Source organism: Typopeltis vanoorti, chromosome 22 (genome assembly GCF_054136105.1).
Source record: "Typopeltis vanoorti isolate ZY-2024b chromosome 22, IOZ_Tvanoo_1.0, whole genome shotgun sequence".
Lineage (NCBI taxonomy): Eukaryota > Metazoa > Arthropoda > Arachnida > Uropygi > Thelyphonidae > Typopeltis > Typopeltis vanoorti.
This window is the reverse complement of record NC_143570.1, coordinates 10,368,256-10,385,271: the sequence shown is the minus strand read 5'-3', so window position 1 is coordinate 10,385,271 and position 17,016 is coordinate 10,368,256. Positions and strand designations below refer to the sequence as shown.

At 35.5% G+C, this 17,016-nt stretch overlaps 1 protein-coding gene across 5 annotated transcripts in view; it reads left to right on the top strand.

Annotated features, from left to right (window-relative positions):
• The window catches only part of Stat92E (Signal transducer and transcription activator Stat92E), a 477,065-nt gene that overhangs the window by 211,715 nt on the left and 248,334 nt on the right, over positions 1–17,016 (top strand). For all 5 annotated transcript variants that reach the window (XM_090412268.1, XM_090412269.1, XM_090412266.1 and 2 more), the window contains 2 exons: positions 3,394–3,528; positions 16,199–16,246. In XM_090412268.1, the coding sequence (XP_090268394.1) occupies positions 3,394–3,528; positions 16,199–16,246 (183 nt within the window). The remainder of the gene's footprint in view (positions 1–3,393; positions 3,529–16,198; positions 16,247–17,016) is intronic.

Sequence of the window (17,016 nt, the reverse complement as noted above, 5' to 3'; positions counted from 1 at the left end):
ATGGTTTCAGGACTGTTGAATGTTAGATACCAGGGTTGGCTGAGGGAATGTGGACTGCAGAGTTTGGTAGATAGAAGGAGAGGTGATATGAATGGGACTTTTCAACTGTTGAGAAGTAGTTACAGCTTTGACATTGGGGAGTTCTTTTACTTGGAACAGGGGGAACGAGGACAAGGAGCTATCCCTGGAAGTTGTGAGCAAGAGGGTGAGGAGTGGTTTCTTTGCATGGAAGGTGGTTGAGCTGTGGAATGCATTGCCTGATAGAGTGACGAGAACTTGAACGGTCAGCGAGTTCAAGTGATATGATAGACTTTGTGTTTTCTAGGAAGGACCTCCCATGATGAGTCTTTTGACTCCATGGAGGCCTTAATCATAATAAAAATAATATTTCCATATTTAATTTACCATCTTCACTGAATATTGTGCCGAAATAGCTGAAATTTTTTACTTGTTCTATGGGATCATCATTCAGGATACAGCTGATGTTTTTGAACGTTTCTGTCTATTTTCAGTGTCTGTCTTTTTATTGCTGATTTTCATACCAAATTTATTACAACAGTTATTCAATTTATTCAGGGAATCTTGCAGACTTATGCAAGATTTATTCAGAAGTATAACATCATCTGCATGAAGTAAAGGGTTAATATTAACATCATCAATTTTAATATCACTTTCCTTAATAATGTGATCCATATAGATAATGAATAACAGTGGAGATAACATGAATCCTTGTTGTGCACTTGATTTTACATTATATCAAACAATTAAATATTGTTTGATATAACGTTCCATTTATACCATATAACTGTAGCATCTTGAAGAGCTTTCTTTCAAATTTTGAAAAATTTGAAAAAATTGAAATTTGATAATCGTAAAAAATATAAGTTTCAATATTAATTGGTAATGATATATTATAACTTAAAGTAATTTTAGCATAATTTTAGTCTGGTTTGGTTGTGATTTAGTATGGAGTGTTTGCATTTCGAAGTTAATCAATTTGAAGCACTTTTTCAGCATAGCAGTTAATGAAGGAATAATGGTGGTAAGAATAAGATCATCTAGCGAACAATAGCACGAAAGTTGAGTGGTGAGAATTTTATCAAGATGGTTCGTTGCCAAGAATGTAATGTGTATGAATAGGAGAATGCGGCAGATGTGGTTTGTTGAGAGATGATGATAATTTATGGTTTTAATGGCACAAGGACAGCAAAGATCATACTGCAGCATATCAGAAGTTATAGTATTACACAAGATCACACCATCGCAAACATCCATGCCAGCAATGGGACTTGAACCCATGACCAAGTTTGTTGGAAAGTGGATATGCTAACCACTCTGCCAACCAGGCCGGCATTTGTTGAGAGATTAAACAAGAGAAGTGAGATTCCTTAGATAGCATGATATGCTAATGTATTACAGTATTTTGAATGCAAGTCAGGAACCAGAAGTAAAGAATACCAGATGAAAGGTAGTGATGAATATAAGAATGATAACCAGAAGAGTGAACATGAGAAAATGAATGTGGATAATGTTATTGTGAATATGGAAATGATTAAAGAAGGAAAACCAGGTGTAAATATGGAAGCTTGTCGGATTGATGAAGCAAGAGCTAGTGTGACTGTAAAAACTGAAAAAATCTTACTGAAGAAGCAATAACAGGAGTGATTGTTGGAATGCAAAAGTCAAAGAATAAAATAATTATAATGAGGAATGAAATGCATGTACAGAACGAAATTAAATGTATGGTGGATATGAATGGAAGAGTGTGAAAGAATAAAAAGAAAGACAGCAGAGAGAAAGAAGTAGCAAATGACTCAAGAATACTACTACATGGAGATTCTATCATAAAAAGTGTGGTGGATGAGAGGGTGCACAGAGTATGTTTTCCAGGAGGGAGAACGATTAGGATGATTGAGGCACTAGGTATGAGAAGTAAGCATGCTAGGGAGTTAGTGGCTGTGACAAATGATTTTGTTGGGCATAAGAAGAATGTGAAATTGGATATCAGCAGATTATTGAGGAGAGTGAAAGATAATAGTACGATAGGAAGGGTAGTTTGTGTGTTGCCCAAGTATGAGAATGATGAGTTATGGTAGATTGCAAAGGTATTGAATTGAATGTTAGTAGAAATGTGTGAAGGGAAAGGATTGCAATCTGTAAAAGTGTGGAACGAGTTTGAGGGGCGAATGGAACAGTATAAGAGCAATGGAGTGCATCTGAATGGTTTTGGAGCGAGTCGTTTGGAAAGATTGCTGCTGAAAGGAACCGTAATGAGTGATAAAACAAGATATCAGTGGAAGACAAAGATGATGTGAATGAGAGTGGACTAGGTGAGACTGATGTGGTTGTGAATGGAGAAGAGAATGTGAGAACATGAAAGCAAGTTGAATAGAGAAATGAGGTGGGACAGGTGTATGGAGAGTGGAGTAGGTGGCAATGAATGCACATATGTGGATGGTCAGAATAGGAATGGAATGGCCAGGAATAGGAATGGAATGGCCAGGAATACATGGGAGGTTGCATCTGGAGGCTATGTGAGGGCAGAAAATGAGCAGATAGCAGCAGGTGTGGAGCAATACCAAATGGGGGATAGCATAAGTAAGACTGGTTATAGACCAAGAAATAAATTATATTTAATCTAACAGATAAGTTAGGTGTTGATGGTTATTCATGACTTATTATTATTATTATGTGACACCTCCAGCGAGTCCAAAGACTCATCAAGGAAGGGATTACTCTACAACCCTCTGTCTCCACCACTCAATCCACCAACTATACGAACCACTACTACTATTTTCACAGACAATCGCAAACATCCATGCCCACGGCAGGATTCGAACCCACAGCCTTTTGGCTGGAGAGCTGATACGCTAACCATTTTTTTATTTAATAAATAAATAAATTTTTATTTATTTATTTATTTTTACAACATTAGAGGGTGGCAAAATAGGACTTTATATCTTTTGTCCATTACAGTTGTATTGTTTCACCTACTCACTGTCACGTATACTAGCTGTGTTGTGCTCTGATGATGCTGATTTGAAATTTAGCGAAATATAAACAGTTAATAATGATAAAATTGTTTGGTGTTTTTAACGGTTAATACCATTAAAAATAAGTAATGAATATGCTCACATATTTTTCTTAGGGCAAAACATCTCTGAGTGTAACTGGTGAAAAATGAATATTTTATTACTCTTTTTTTCCTTATTCCCTTGATATTTATAACTAACTTGTTTTTTGTACATCACTAAGCTGATATTTCACACGTTTTATTATCCTATAGTGGAATTAGCATCTCTTGTCAAGGAGTTGATTTTTTATTATATGTAAGCATCCATAATTATATGTTGATTATGCTTGTTTGTTTACATTATTAATTTTTTTTTAAAGTACTTTCATTATTGAAAAACAACCACCACAAGTAATGAAGACAAACACAAGGTTTACAGCTACTGTGAGGCTTTTAGTAGGTGGAAAATTGAATGTTCACATGACTCCTCCTCAGGTGAAGGTATCAATAATAAGGTAAGAAGAATTAAGTTAGAAATCTTCATAAGTTGTGCAGTGCAATAATATTTTATAAATAGTGAATTCTAGATATCTGAATCGAGAGAAAATTCTGTAAATACCATGTATATATAGGACAGAAGTTTCAGAAAAAGATTCAGTCCAGAATCTAAATTTAATTACCTGACTTAGATTTGGTTGTATTTCATATTATGCGAGGTATTTAAAAAAAAAAAAAAAAGTCATTTTCATACTTCATTAAAACCAATCTGTCCCTCCCCCCCATATTCAAATGCAGTGGACAAAATTCAGTGATTCTCTATTTTAATACATTCATTGCATCAGTTTAAAAAAAAAAGTTTTGTGTGGTTATAATTTAAAAATAAGCATTTCTTAATTCAGCTTTATTGAAGTTATGACTTGTTACTAATATTTCATACTTTGCCACACTATAATCACTAAGGAATCACTTTGCAACACTATAATCACTATTTATTCCCATTTGTTTATCATAAACTAGCATCGAACCTTTATGGGGGGAAAAAAACTAAAAAAAAAACTGATCAAATATAATAGATTGCAGGCAGTATAAAAAAAAAACTGACCAAATATAATAGATTGCAGGCAGTATAAAAAAAAAACTGATCAAATATAATAGATTGCAGGCAGTATAAAAAAAAACTGATCAAATATAATAGATCAGTTTTTTTTTTAGTTTTTTTTCCTCCATAAAGGTTCGATGCTAGTTTATGATAAACAAATGGGAATAAATAGTGATTATAGTGTTGCAAAGTGATTCCTTAGTGATTATAGTGTTGCAAAGTGATTCCTTAGTGATTATAGTGTTGCAAAGTGATTCCTTAGTGATTATAGTGTTGCAAAGTGATTCCTTAGTGATTATAGTGTTGCAAAGTGATTCCTTAGTGATTATAGTGTTGCAAAGTGATTCCTTAGTGATTATAGTGTGGCAAAGTATGAAATATTAGTAACAAGTCATAACTTCAATAAAGCTGAATTAAGAAATGCTTATTTTAAAATTATATAATAGATATAATAGATTGCAGGCAGTATAATAATACTGCCTGCAATCCTTAAAAGAAAATTTTATGGATTGCAGGCAGTATTTCAGATTGAATCAAAAAATTATTTTCTAGAAGTCAAAAAATAAATAATAATTACTGAACTAAAACTTTTTTTGTTTAGCTATATTATTATTATTATTATTATTATTATTATTATCTGAGACCTCCAGGGAGACCAGGACTCGTCGAGAGAGAGAGGCTATAAATCACCCAAACCAGCTGCCATACTTTCCCTTGAATTCATTCATACTAAATGCACTCATTATCCCTAAAAGCAAACTCTTCCACTTATTCACTGCTCTGTGAGAGAAAAACCTAGAAAACTGCAAACAAATTTAGCTTTCCTGGATGCCCCAGTGTTCTCTCCCCACCTTCCATATAGTGAAAACTTTCATCAGACAATATCCTGCACCACCCATTCAGAAGCTTGTAGACCTCTATCAAGAACCCCCTTTTCTCCTTTTAACCAATCTGTAATCCACATACTCACAATCTGTCCTCATAATCCAAATATAATCTTTGTAACTGTTCTTTGCACTCTCTCCACAGCTTCTTTATTCCCTTGGAACCTGGGAAACAAAATCTGTGCACAATAATCCACGTGTAGTCTATTCAAGGCCTTATAAAGAGGCAAATTGACTCACTTATCCTTACATGTCAAGGTTCACTTCAACATTGCAATTATTACAAATGCAAACTTCAAATTCCTATTTATCGTTACACCAAGATCCCTATCCTCATCAGTTTCATGCAGCACAACCCCAGTAATATAATGTGCCAGTGAAATTTCATCATGCCAAGGCATATAGCTTTATGCTTGTTAACATTAAACTGATAACTATTTTCGTTTGCCCAAATTTCCAGCATATTCAAAGAATTTTGTCAGTGCTCTATATCAGTATCATCCCTGATTGCCCTGCCTATCTTTGCCTCATTGACAAACAATTGCATATCTGCTGTTAGACCCATCCGATGTCATTAATGTATATAGATCTGTACTTAGGCCACAGCAGTGGCCTAAGTACAGATCCCTGAAGTATGCCACTGGTCACCTTAAATCTGGCAGATTCACCTCCACTGTGTATTTGTATATCACTTTTTGATGTCCATCTGTAAACCATCAGCTGATCCAAGTCAAGAGTTTATATTCCAATCTCATATTCTCCAGTTTATCCAACATCCTTTCTTGTGATATTCTATTACATGCCTTAGAAAAATCCAACATTATCATAGTGTATCCAATCCCTTTATCTAACTCGGCCATAACATTGTTATAAAATATAAGCAGATTGCTAAAACATGATCTTCCTTTAGTAAACCCATGCTGCTCCTGCAGAGAATAGCTTGTGTGTCTCCTCATTTCTGCAATCGAGTTCTTACCAACTTCTCTAAAATTTTCACTACTACCCAGAAATACTGATAGATCAGTAGTTAAACACATCAGTTTTCACACCACCCTTGGACAATGTAACTATCATACATTCCTGTGGTATTGACAAATTCTTACCCAGGTTATTCCACAGCTGTTCAACCTCATTTTCATCCACCTCTAACGCTTCATCCAATGTAGCAGTAGCACTGTGCACCATATTACATACACTTGGTTGATATCTATTAGCAAAGTGAGCACTCATTAATTGAACAATCTCATTAGCTTCTGACACCAGCATACCATCTATATTCACTAAAGTTATTCTTCCACATTCATTTTTTCTTTGCTTGCAGCATAAAGATAAAATTCTTTTGAATTTCATTTAGCCTTCATAGCCAATTTCTTTTCATACTCCGATTTAGCTTTCTACACAATACTCTTACTTTTCTGGCCTACGCTTTATATTTCTTAATTTCTCTTGCTCTTATTCTCATGATATTCTTTCCACATCATCTTCTTGTGAATCTCTTGCCTAATAAGGTTGCACAACCCTTTCACTCCCAACCTATTTATTCTTTGAACACTAGGGATACACTCAGATACTACCTCATTTAAGCACTTTTTCAGATTCCCATGTACTGCTGACATTTTTCCCATTTGGTATCTGATACCATGGGACCAAAGATGGTATTCTCCTAAGCTCATCATAATTTCCAGCTTTGTAGTTGAGCTATGTTATTATCTGTTGTTTTTATTTTCTGAGACCTACAGGGAGTTCCTGAGGGAGCCTATACTTCACTCACACTAGCTGTCATACCATCTCTAAACTCATTCACACTAGATTGTACTCACTATTTCTAAATGAGAACTATTTCATTCACTCATAGATCTTTGAAAGAAAAATATAGCTTTTATCCCTTTCTTAACCGTGAACAAACTTAACTTCCATGTATGCCCCTGTGTTCTCTACCCACCTGCTGTATTGCTGAAATATATCACATACATAATTATATACTACCACGTTCACCAGTATATACTGTATTTGCCGGCGCATAAGATGCACCCCTTTTTTGTGCACATTTTTTTAGGAAAAAAAACTTTATTGCTGAATATTATAATGAATTTATCATCATCATCAAATTCCTGCCATGTACCCTCAGAGGGTGTACAGGATATGATAGTACTGCATGAAAAAAATTACATCATTACTAACTTCCTATCTACAATTTTCCTCCAAATCAGTCTGTTATTTGTCAAGACTCCAACATTATCAGATCTTATATTTCTATCGTCTAAGGCACTTTGTACCATATCAATCCACCTATATCTTGGTCTTCCTCTGGGTCGTTTTGCTACCAACCTGGCAGAGAACACTTGTTTTGCTAATCTTTCTTCGCCTATTCTGATAACCATACTACCTGAGATTAACTCTACTAACGTATTCCTGGATGTTGACAATGTCAAGTTCTTTCCTAATATTCTCGTTTTTAATATGATATTGCCATTGATGCCATCTGTTCATGCCTATAATCTTTCTCAGGACTCTCATACCTGCGGTCTCTAGTCTTTGGTCAAGTGTTTTACTTCTGACTCAGCTCTCAGATCCATAAGTTAAAACTGGTTTCAACACTGTCTTGTACACAGCTAATTTAGTGTTCCGACTGATTTCTCTCTTATTCCATATGAATTTATTCAATTGACTTCCCACCATACCAGCTTTGCTGATTCTGTTGTCTATTTCTATATTTAATTTACCATCTTCAGTAAAAATCGTGCCTAAATAGCTGAAATGTTTTACTTGTTCCACAGGTTCTCCATTCACAACACAGTTGACATTTTCAATGATTCTGCCTATTTTCATTGTCTTTGTCTTTTTATTGCTGACCTTCATACCATATCTATTACAACAGCTATTCAATTTAGTCAGAGAATCTTGCAGACTTGTAGCGGATTTATTTAGAAGTATAACATCATCCGCATAAAACAAAGAGCTGACATTAACATCTCCGATATCATGTTTAATACCACTTTCCTTCATAATGTGATCCATATAGATAATGAATAACAGAGGAGATAATCTACATCCTTGTCTCACACCAGATTTAACATTAAACCATCTTCCTGTATACTTCCTTCAATTCTCACTGCTGACTTACAACTTAAATAAAGACTAAGTGTTGTTTGATATAATGTCCCCATTGACACCATATAACTGTAGCATATCGAATAGCTTCTCTCTTGGCACCTTGTCATATGCCTTTTCCAAATCGACAAAACTTAAATACAGATCTCTGTTATATTTCCATGCTTTCTCGACTATTTGTGTAAAGGGAAGATCTGATCCTGACAGCCTCTATTTATCCTGAATCCAGCTTGTTCTTCACCAAGCTTTTCTTCCACAATTCTTCTGAACCGTTTCTCAAGTATACTTGCATAGATCTTGCCAGGAATACTCAGTAGGGAAATTCCTCTGTAATTATCACATTCAGTTTTAATTCCCTTTTTATATATGGGTACTATGAGAGCTCTACTCCAATCATCAGGAATTCATTCCTCTGTCCAGGCTTTCTGAACTATGCAGTGCAGCCACTGTAAGACTCTTATACCACCATACTTCAGCATTTCTGGTCGAATATCATCTACTCCTGCTGTCTTTCCACATTTCAAGCCTTTGATAGCTTTTTCTACTTCAAGTATGGATATGTATTCCTGACTGCATGCCTGGTCAGTGTTTTTTTACCACTGTGCTGTCATCACTGCTTGTTTCATTTAGCAGTTTTTCAAAGTAATTACTCCATACTTCAAGGATATTTTTTTCTCCCGTTTTCATGTCACCTTTATCATCTCTAATTCCTTTTACAGCACTCTTTCCTCCATTCCTAAGCTTCTTCAACAACCTCCAGAATATAGTCTCCAGTCTCTATATTCTCTAAGAGCACAAGCTGACTTATTTGACAGGAACTTTTGATATGCTTTCTTCTTTTCCTTCACTGCCTCTTTAACTTCCTGTGTCCACCAGGGAGTTCTGATTTTTTTATACTTGCAGACCTCACCACATGTCTCTCAGGCAGAATCAATCAATGTTTTCTTCAGAGTTTGCCACTGAATCTCCAAGGTTTGATTCCTGTTCTCAAAACTCTTTCATTTTTTCTTCAATAATCTTTGTGTATTTTATTTTACAGTTCACATCTAAGAGCTGCTCAACTTTTATTCGCCTTAAAACTTTCTTAAATGTTATTCTTTTCAATATGAAATTCAATTTTATCTTGCTCAAGACTAAATAGTGATCACTTCCAATTTCAGATCCTCTGTACACTCTGGTGTCCTGCACCAGGGAGAAAACATTACTATCAACAATAACATAGTCAATGAGACTTTTCTTATTCCTTGCCTCTTCTCTCCATGTGAATTTGTGCACATTTTTATGTTGGAACATGGTGTTAGTGATAACCAGTCCATGTCCTGAGCAGAAATCCAGCAGATATTTGCCATTATCATTAGCTTTGCTCTTTTCTCCAAATTTTCCCAAAATATTTTTGTATATCTGACAATCATTTCCTACTCTGCTATTTAGATCCCCAGCAAGGACTAACTTTTCCTTTTTCATTGTGTGAGTTGCTTTTTCTAAAGCTTCAAAAAATTACTCCACTTCTACCTTAGTAGAACCTTCTGTGGGACTATAGGCACAAATAAGTCTCATTGTCCAGTTCCCCATTCTCATATTTGCCCACATTACTCTACTTGAGACTGACTTCCATTCAAGAAGATTAGCCTCGTATTGTGTGTTGAATACTATGGCTACTCCTTCTTTACCTTGATTGTCATTGCCTGAATATAACATTTTGTATTTATTGCTCAGACAGATCTGACCAGTTTTTGTCTTTTTTGTTTCAGTCACCCCTATTATGTCCATCTGGTACTTATCTAATTCCTCAGCTAGATCCATTTCTTTGCCATTCAGGCTTCTTATGATGATAGTACCGATCTTTAACTCTGGTGATGTTGAGTTGGGGTTTGTTTTCAGATTTGTTCCAGTAGCTGACTTTTTGCTGTTCACCCTGGTTTCCTGGCAAAAACAACGGGGGCCTTGTTTAACCGGGCGATGCCCCAGTCGGCATGAAATTTTGTCATGTTGTACCATCATTTTTTATTTTGGTGTAAGCCAATAAGAATACAGTTTGGTCGCCTAAATCCCAAACTGCCAGCCCATCATTGTTTGTTCAGTATCCCAGTAGATACCCAACAGGGTGCACCACGAGAAGGTGAAGAATGGACATTAGGTCAGATGCCCTGGTCGGTTCTCTGCATTCTTTTAAAGGCTATGTGGAGGTCTCCTCTCAGAAATGTATTGTAGGTTATGTTTACCATAAATTGCTTTTTTTAGATCCTCTTCCTGATTCCGTCAAGTTCTTATCATTTTCTCAGTTGGGGATAGCCCAAAATGCTCACTGCAGGCCTGTTTCCATGTTCTTTAGCATATGCAATCACATGTACCTTGTATGCAATATTGTAGCAATACGAACGTTTTTCAGCCATAATTTGCCAAGAAATTTAGAGAAAATTTAAAGGCAGAAATTTATCACTGTTCACAACAACTGCAACAATAATTGGAAAGTTTAAACGAACAGGAACACAGCTGTGATCGTCGATGACAGCGCATGTGCATCCACTGAACTCCACGTAACTGGAATGCTCTCACACACTGCGAGAAAGAAATCACATAACTTGGAACAGAGAAAATTTCCAGAAATGAAAGTAATAAAAAACCGAGTATCGGCGTATAAGATGCACCCTGTTTTTCAGACCTATTTTCAAAGAAAAAAAGTGTGCCTTATACGCCGGCAAATACAGTAATTCATAAATCCATATATCCACATTTGGTTAGTATTTTTACTGACCATCCAAATAGTCTTAACTCAGTGTCATGAATAATTGCCCACCATCAGTATCTTTACTCCAGTGAAACTCTCTTATATAATGCATGAATATGATCTTGTGTGATTTCTCTCATTGATTTCAAGCCATTTACGAATATTGTGTGTTGATTGTTTAGTTGTTTTAAGAAAATGTTGAGTGTATCCAGTCAGTGGGGTTTATGTGGGGTTTAGTTTCTTCACTCATGTGGAGCATGTGGAGAACCCATGGCTGCCCCCTCTACTTGTAGAATTTTCCTTGTTAAACAAAATAGCCTCAGTTCATGGTGAACTGAAACAGGGCAGAGATGTCAGTAGGAAATATGGTTTGGACAAGGTCTAAGGTGTTTTTGAATGGTACATTAGTGAATAAAGAGGAGACATCAAAACTGATCATTATGTTAGTGTGTTGGAGTGTGAGGTTTTCTATAAATGGTTTTAAAGTGGGCTGAGTTTTTTTATCTGTGACATTGTGTTGTGCGAGCATGTTGGCTAAATGTTTGGCTATTTGTATGTGGGCGAATTAGTGCCACCCACAGTGGGATGTAATGGCACATTTTGTTCATGGATTTTTGGTAGCCCATATATCTAGGTTTGGAGCTTAGAGGATACGCAGTTTTAGTTTGTTTGTGATATCCACAGGCCAAAAAATGGCCTTCTTAAGGAGCCTATGGAGTGTTCTGATCTGTGTATTGATGGGAGCATAGAAAATAGTCTATAGGAAGGTAGTTCTTTCTTTTAAGGTTACACGGCGATCAGCATTCATATTTATAAATTTAGGGACACAAAAACACGCTTTTTGAAGATTATTTTACTAATTATTATTAAAATAACATGACATTTCGACCCCTGTATTGAGTTCATCGTCAGAAAGATACATGCGTATAAGTAACCAAGCTACATGCTCTACCCCTGTATGCCGGTAAACTAAATCTACGTAGTTAATTAATCTTTTTCCTAGCTTGACCTCTAGCGATTAAAAAAAAAAATCCACAAGGCACATAAAAACCTAGCATCTACCTAAGCCAAAGTTCTACAACTTAAATTAGAGCTATCTGACTACGTTAATTCAGAAATTTGGGAGATTTTAGACAGGATCACAGACGACTTAGCCAAGCACTTATTACTGAAAAAGAAAGAAAAACCTAATAATGAAATTTCAAGCCCTAGAACAACAGAAAAGCACAAGACCATCAGGACACCATAACAAAAGGAACAGCCAATCACAAACCGACATCACAAGGAGCAGCCAATCGCCCACAAACGAAGTTAGGAGCAACCAACCACCATTGGACCACAGCTTGGTTATCAAACAATAACCACAATCTCAGCCAAGGTGAACTCTCACTGCTAAAGAAAGGTTTGTACTATGTCATTGCTCCGAGGTCACTGAACAAACTTGATATCATTTATCATATCGAGAGAGGTTTAAGATTCCTCCCCACCAATCTAGCTGATAAAATATGCATGAAAACATCGTGTATACTAAATTCAAACAAAAAAACTAAGCAGCAACTTAAACAAAACCAAAAATCTGGCTCTTAAATCCTTAAAAAATAACCAAGACATTATAATCATGAAAGCAGATAAAGGTAATGCCGCTGTCCTTTTAGACTCTACAACATACATTGAAAAAATGAACCATTTGATATCGGACCACAACACCTACCAAATGGTAAACTACAACCCCACAAAACGTATTAGAAAGAAAACAACTGAATTAATCAAATCTGTCCACACATGGCCCGAAGAAACAACAAAAAATGAATATCTCATTATGCCTGCACGCCCAGAATTTATGGCCTGCCAAAAATACACAAAGCAGATGTCCGATTGTTGAAGAAATTGAGCCCAAATTATCATTTAGTCAAAAAATTAGCAGCCACACTCAAGGAATTGGTAGGTCAGTCCCCTTCCTACATACACAACATTTCATAAATAAAATTAAAACATTACACTCAACGACCAAGATTTATTAGTCAACTTTGACATAACTTCCCTTTTCACCAATGTCCCAATCAATGACACTATGTTGCTCTTACAGAACATATTTCCACACGACATCACGACCCTCTTTGCCCACGTACTCCACTCCAGATATTTCGTGTGGCAGAACAATTTCTACTTTCAAAAAGAAGGTACAGCCAATGGATTCAACACTCCCCCCCTCCCAAATAGCTAACTTTTATATGGAATATGAGCAACGTGCTCTAGAGACAGCATGTCTAAAATCCAAAATTTGGCTCAAGATACGTTGACGATATTTTCGCCATTTGGCCTCACAGCTGCGAAGCACTGAATACATTCCTTATCCACCTAAACAAACAACACAAACATATCCAATTCACCATTGAAATGGAAAAAAAACAGTCTCTTCCGTTCCTAGATAGACTGATCACACGTCTTCCCTCTGGCTGTCTCTCCTTCTCAGTCTACCGCAAACATACACACACACACACAGGCCAATACATACACAAAAATTCTTACCATCACCCAACACAAAAACTAGGTGTCATAAGCACCCTTAAACACAGAGCTTGAACCCATTTGTTCTAATGAACAAACTCTAAAACCAGGAATACAAGATCATCAACCAAACATTTATAAAAAATGGATACAGTAAAAAAACTATTCACAAGATCCTCCACAAAGATACCAGTAAGAACAAAAAAGATTTCAGGAATGCTATTGCCATTCCTTATGTTAGAGGCATTTCTGAAAAAATAGACAGAACACTACACAAATACAACATTAAAATCACCTTTAAACCCCCGAATAAGTTAAGACACCTACTCAGTTCTTCTAAAGATCCTCTTCCACACCTAGCCCACCCAGGGGTATACAAAATACAATGCACATGTAACATACCATACATAGGAGAAACAGGATGAACTATCCCAATTAGAAGAGACGAACACAAACGACACATTAAATACCTCCATTTTGGAAAAACCGGCCTTTCTGACCACACACTCCAAACACACCACAGAATTGATTGGAAAAATACCAAGTCCCTACACCAAACCAAAACTTGGTTTGAGAGGAACTTTAAAGAGCCATGTGAAATGCTCAAGCATAACCCAAATCTCAACAAAAATGATGGCCTAATTATTACAAGAATGTGGAGGATCCATCTACAACCTGTATAACAACCTAAACAAGCTGAAGAAAAATCCCACTACAAGAAGACAACCTGGTGAAGTGTTTGTAACATTCAACAGCAATAGAAGGAAATCATATTATAACAATCAGAACTGTACAAAATCCAGAAGAATATTAATACATGATGACTTTAGCAGTTTATTGTAGTTGTATTTATTTATTTATTTTTATTTTATTAATTTTTTATTTTTTATTCTTAGCCTGACCTCTAGTGATAAAAAAAAAATTATTTTATTTTATTTATTAAAAAAATTTTTTTTAAATATATATTTTTTATTTTTTTATCGCTAGAGATCAGGCTAGGAAAAAGATTAATTAACTACGTAGATTTAGTTTACCAGTATACAGGGCTAGAGCATGTAGCTTGGTTCCTTATACGCATGTATCCTTCTGATGATGACCTCGATACAGGGGTCGAAACGTCAAGTGTTATTTTATTAATAATTAGTAAAATAATCTTTTCAACATGTGTATTTTTGTGTCCCTAAATTTATAAATATGAAAGTATAGGAAGGTAGGTAGGTAGAGCAATCTCGAAGTAAGGAGGCAAACTTTCCTGTGTAATCTCTTTGGTTTAAAACCACAGTGGAATTTCCCATATTTGCTTTGGTAATTACTGTTCTGTTGTTGTTTTAATTTCTTGCAGAGATTCAAATTCTTTTCTTGAGAGGTTGCTTTTTGATGGTTTAGCATGAGTGAGTACTCTGGCTACGTTCAGTCGGATATTGTGTATATGGTTGGGAAGGCTGAGGATAACTCATTCTACTTGGATCATAATTTCTTCTGCAGGAATTTTTTTAGGTGTTGTGCATAGTTATGGTTATGTGCGAGTGTGCTAATTGCCTCTGGCTTCAGGATGAAGGATTATTAGTTTACTACTGTGTTAGGAGGTAGTTGAGGTTTGAAAGCTGTTTTTAGGATTTTCATATATCGTCCAAAGGTCAACATTCAGCATCATGGCAAGCTCCTCTTCTAATGTACATATATTTTTGTTAGTGTCAGCCAGGAGAACATAAGTGTCAGCAGTCCGAAAAATGAACAAAAATCATAAGAAAATATGACTTTGCAACCACTTACAGATCACATAAAAAATTGACATCCCTTATACATTCCACCAATGACCAGCCACATTCCGTAGACCTACCAGTCCCTTGTAGCTGCCAACTGTTCTATTACAGCCAAACAGGCAGGACAGCTAATATCAGAATTTCTGAACACTAGGGTTATGTCTGGTTCTGCCATTGCTACCATGCTTTGGACACCATAGGATCTGCTGGAAGAAGGCCACTCTATTACACCACAGCAAATACAAATATAAGAAGCTATTCCTCAAGTCTACCTCAGCCCTGAGAAACTCTCCAAACCTCAACCAGTTTGGGTGCATGAGACTGCCCCAAATGTATGAAGCACTCGGTCTCAAATTTTCAGACCAGTGGCCAAGACCACTCAGTCTAACCCACTAGAGGGTTCCATTTAGGACTCTAGGCCCAACTTTGATTTCCTTTCTTCAGCCTCATTTGCCCAATGTTAGTGCTTGCGTGCACTGATCATTGTTTTTTCTGATATCTGATGATGGCAATGTAGTATTACTGAAATATAGGAAAGTATTAATTAAAGTTATTATGATTAATATTTTAGCGTACGTTATTATTTCCTGAAAAAAAAAAAGTTATGGGTAACAACATATAAGCATCTTTACCAGAATAAACCTGTTTACTTATCAGAATTTCTTTGTGCTATTTTTATTCCCTTAAACCTGCAACTTAGCTTTAAATGCATAATTCAGATTGTATATGAAAAGAAACAAATGCCCCAGGAATTGACATTTAATGCAGCTAAACTTATTGAAGTTAAGGGAGTGTTTTATAGCTGATGCTGATTCCAAAATTAGTGTCTGAGATTTGTAGTAACTTTAATGCGCCATAGTTGTTCCATTGTATCCATGGTGAAGGAGTGCATATTGTGGTCTGCCAGTCCTGATCTGCAATACAGATGAGATTTCAAATGTAGTTTTTATGTTCTAGCAGATCTACTGATCTATCTAAAGCTGGCCAAATGGCTTTACATAATTTATTTTTGATTAGTTATTAATTTCATTGTTAATGTTTTTCAAAAAGTTTTCCCTTGAATCTGAGACTATTTTTCCTTTTATTAATTAGCGAAAGTCAAGCAATAGCTCTTCTAAAAAATGACAAAGTAGGAATGGGGTAAGTTTGTCTTTTTATGTTTAAGATAGGTATGTATTTCAAATAATTATGCAATTAATCAAGATAAGCAAGTTTCAAATTGTGTTTAATTTCCGATTAATTTGGTTGTATAGATAATTAGGGAGGAGTATATGTAGGACTGTCAATGTCTGAAGCAGTGTAAAATGTTTTACACAACAGAAGCCTATTAACAATTAATTACACATATTTGATGTTTTTGAAGAGTTGAAGTTATTAAAAACATCTAATGTGTAATTAATTGTTAATAGGCCTTTGTTATGAAAACTTTTATGTACAACTATCCCTCGTGATGTAAATCTTATGACGTATGAAACTTGTCAGGTTTTATTTGCTTATTTTTATTCAACTCCTTATTTGTATTATAATGTGGTATCAATACCGAAAACTTCCCACAGAACTCCTAAACCACAGAAACTTATTTCTGCTTACATTTCAAATGATTATTCCAGTAAATACGAAGTAGAGGCATTTTTTTGAGTAATCAGAAAGCGCAAACGTTTAGAATAGTGGATAAGTGCCACAAATTGCATTTACTTCGATTTATGACCTGTGCATAGAAATGTATTGACCATTTATATATGTGCAGTTTTTTGTGGTAATTAATTTCATGCATAAAAGAGAGTGGTTGTTTAGCCTGTATAGTACAGTTAGTACTGTGAATGAGTGGAAAACAAAGAGAAGAAAAAAACTTTGCTCACATTGAATTTGAAGACATGAAGATTTTTTTTCTATGAGAAATATAGTATAGG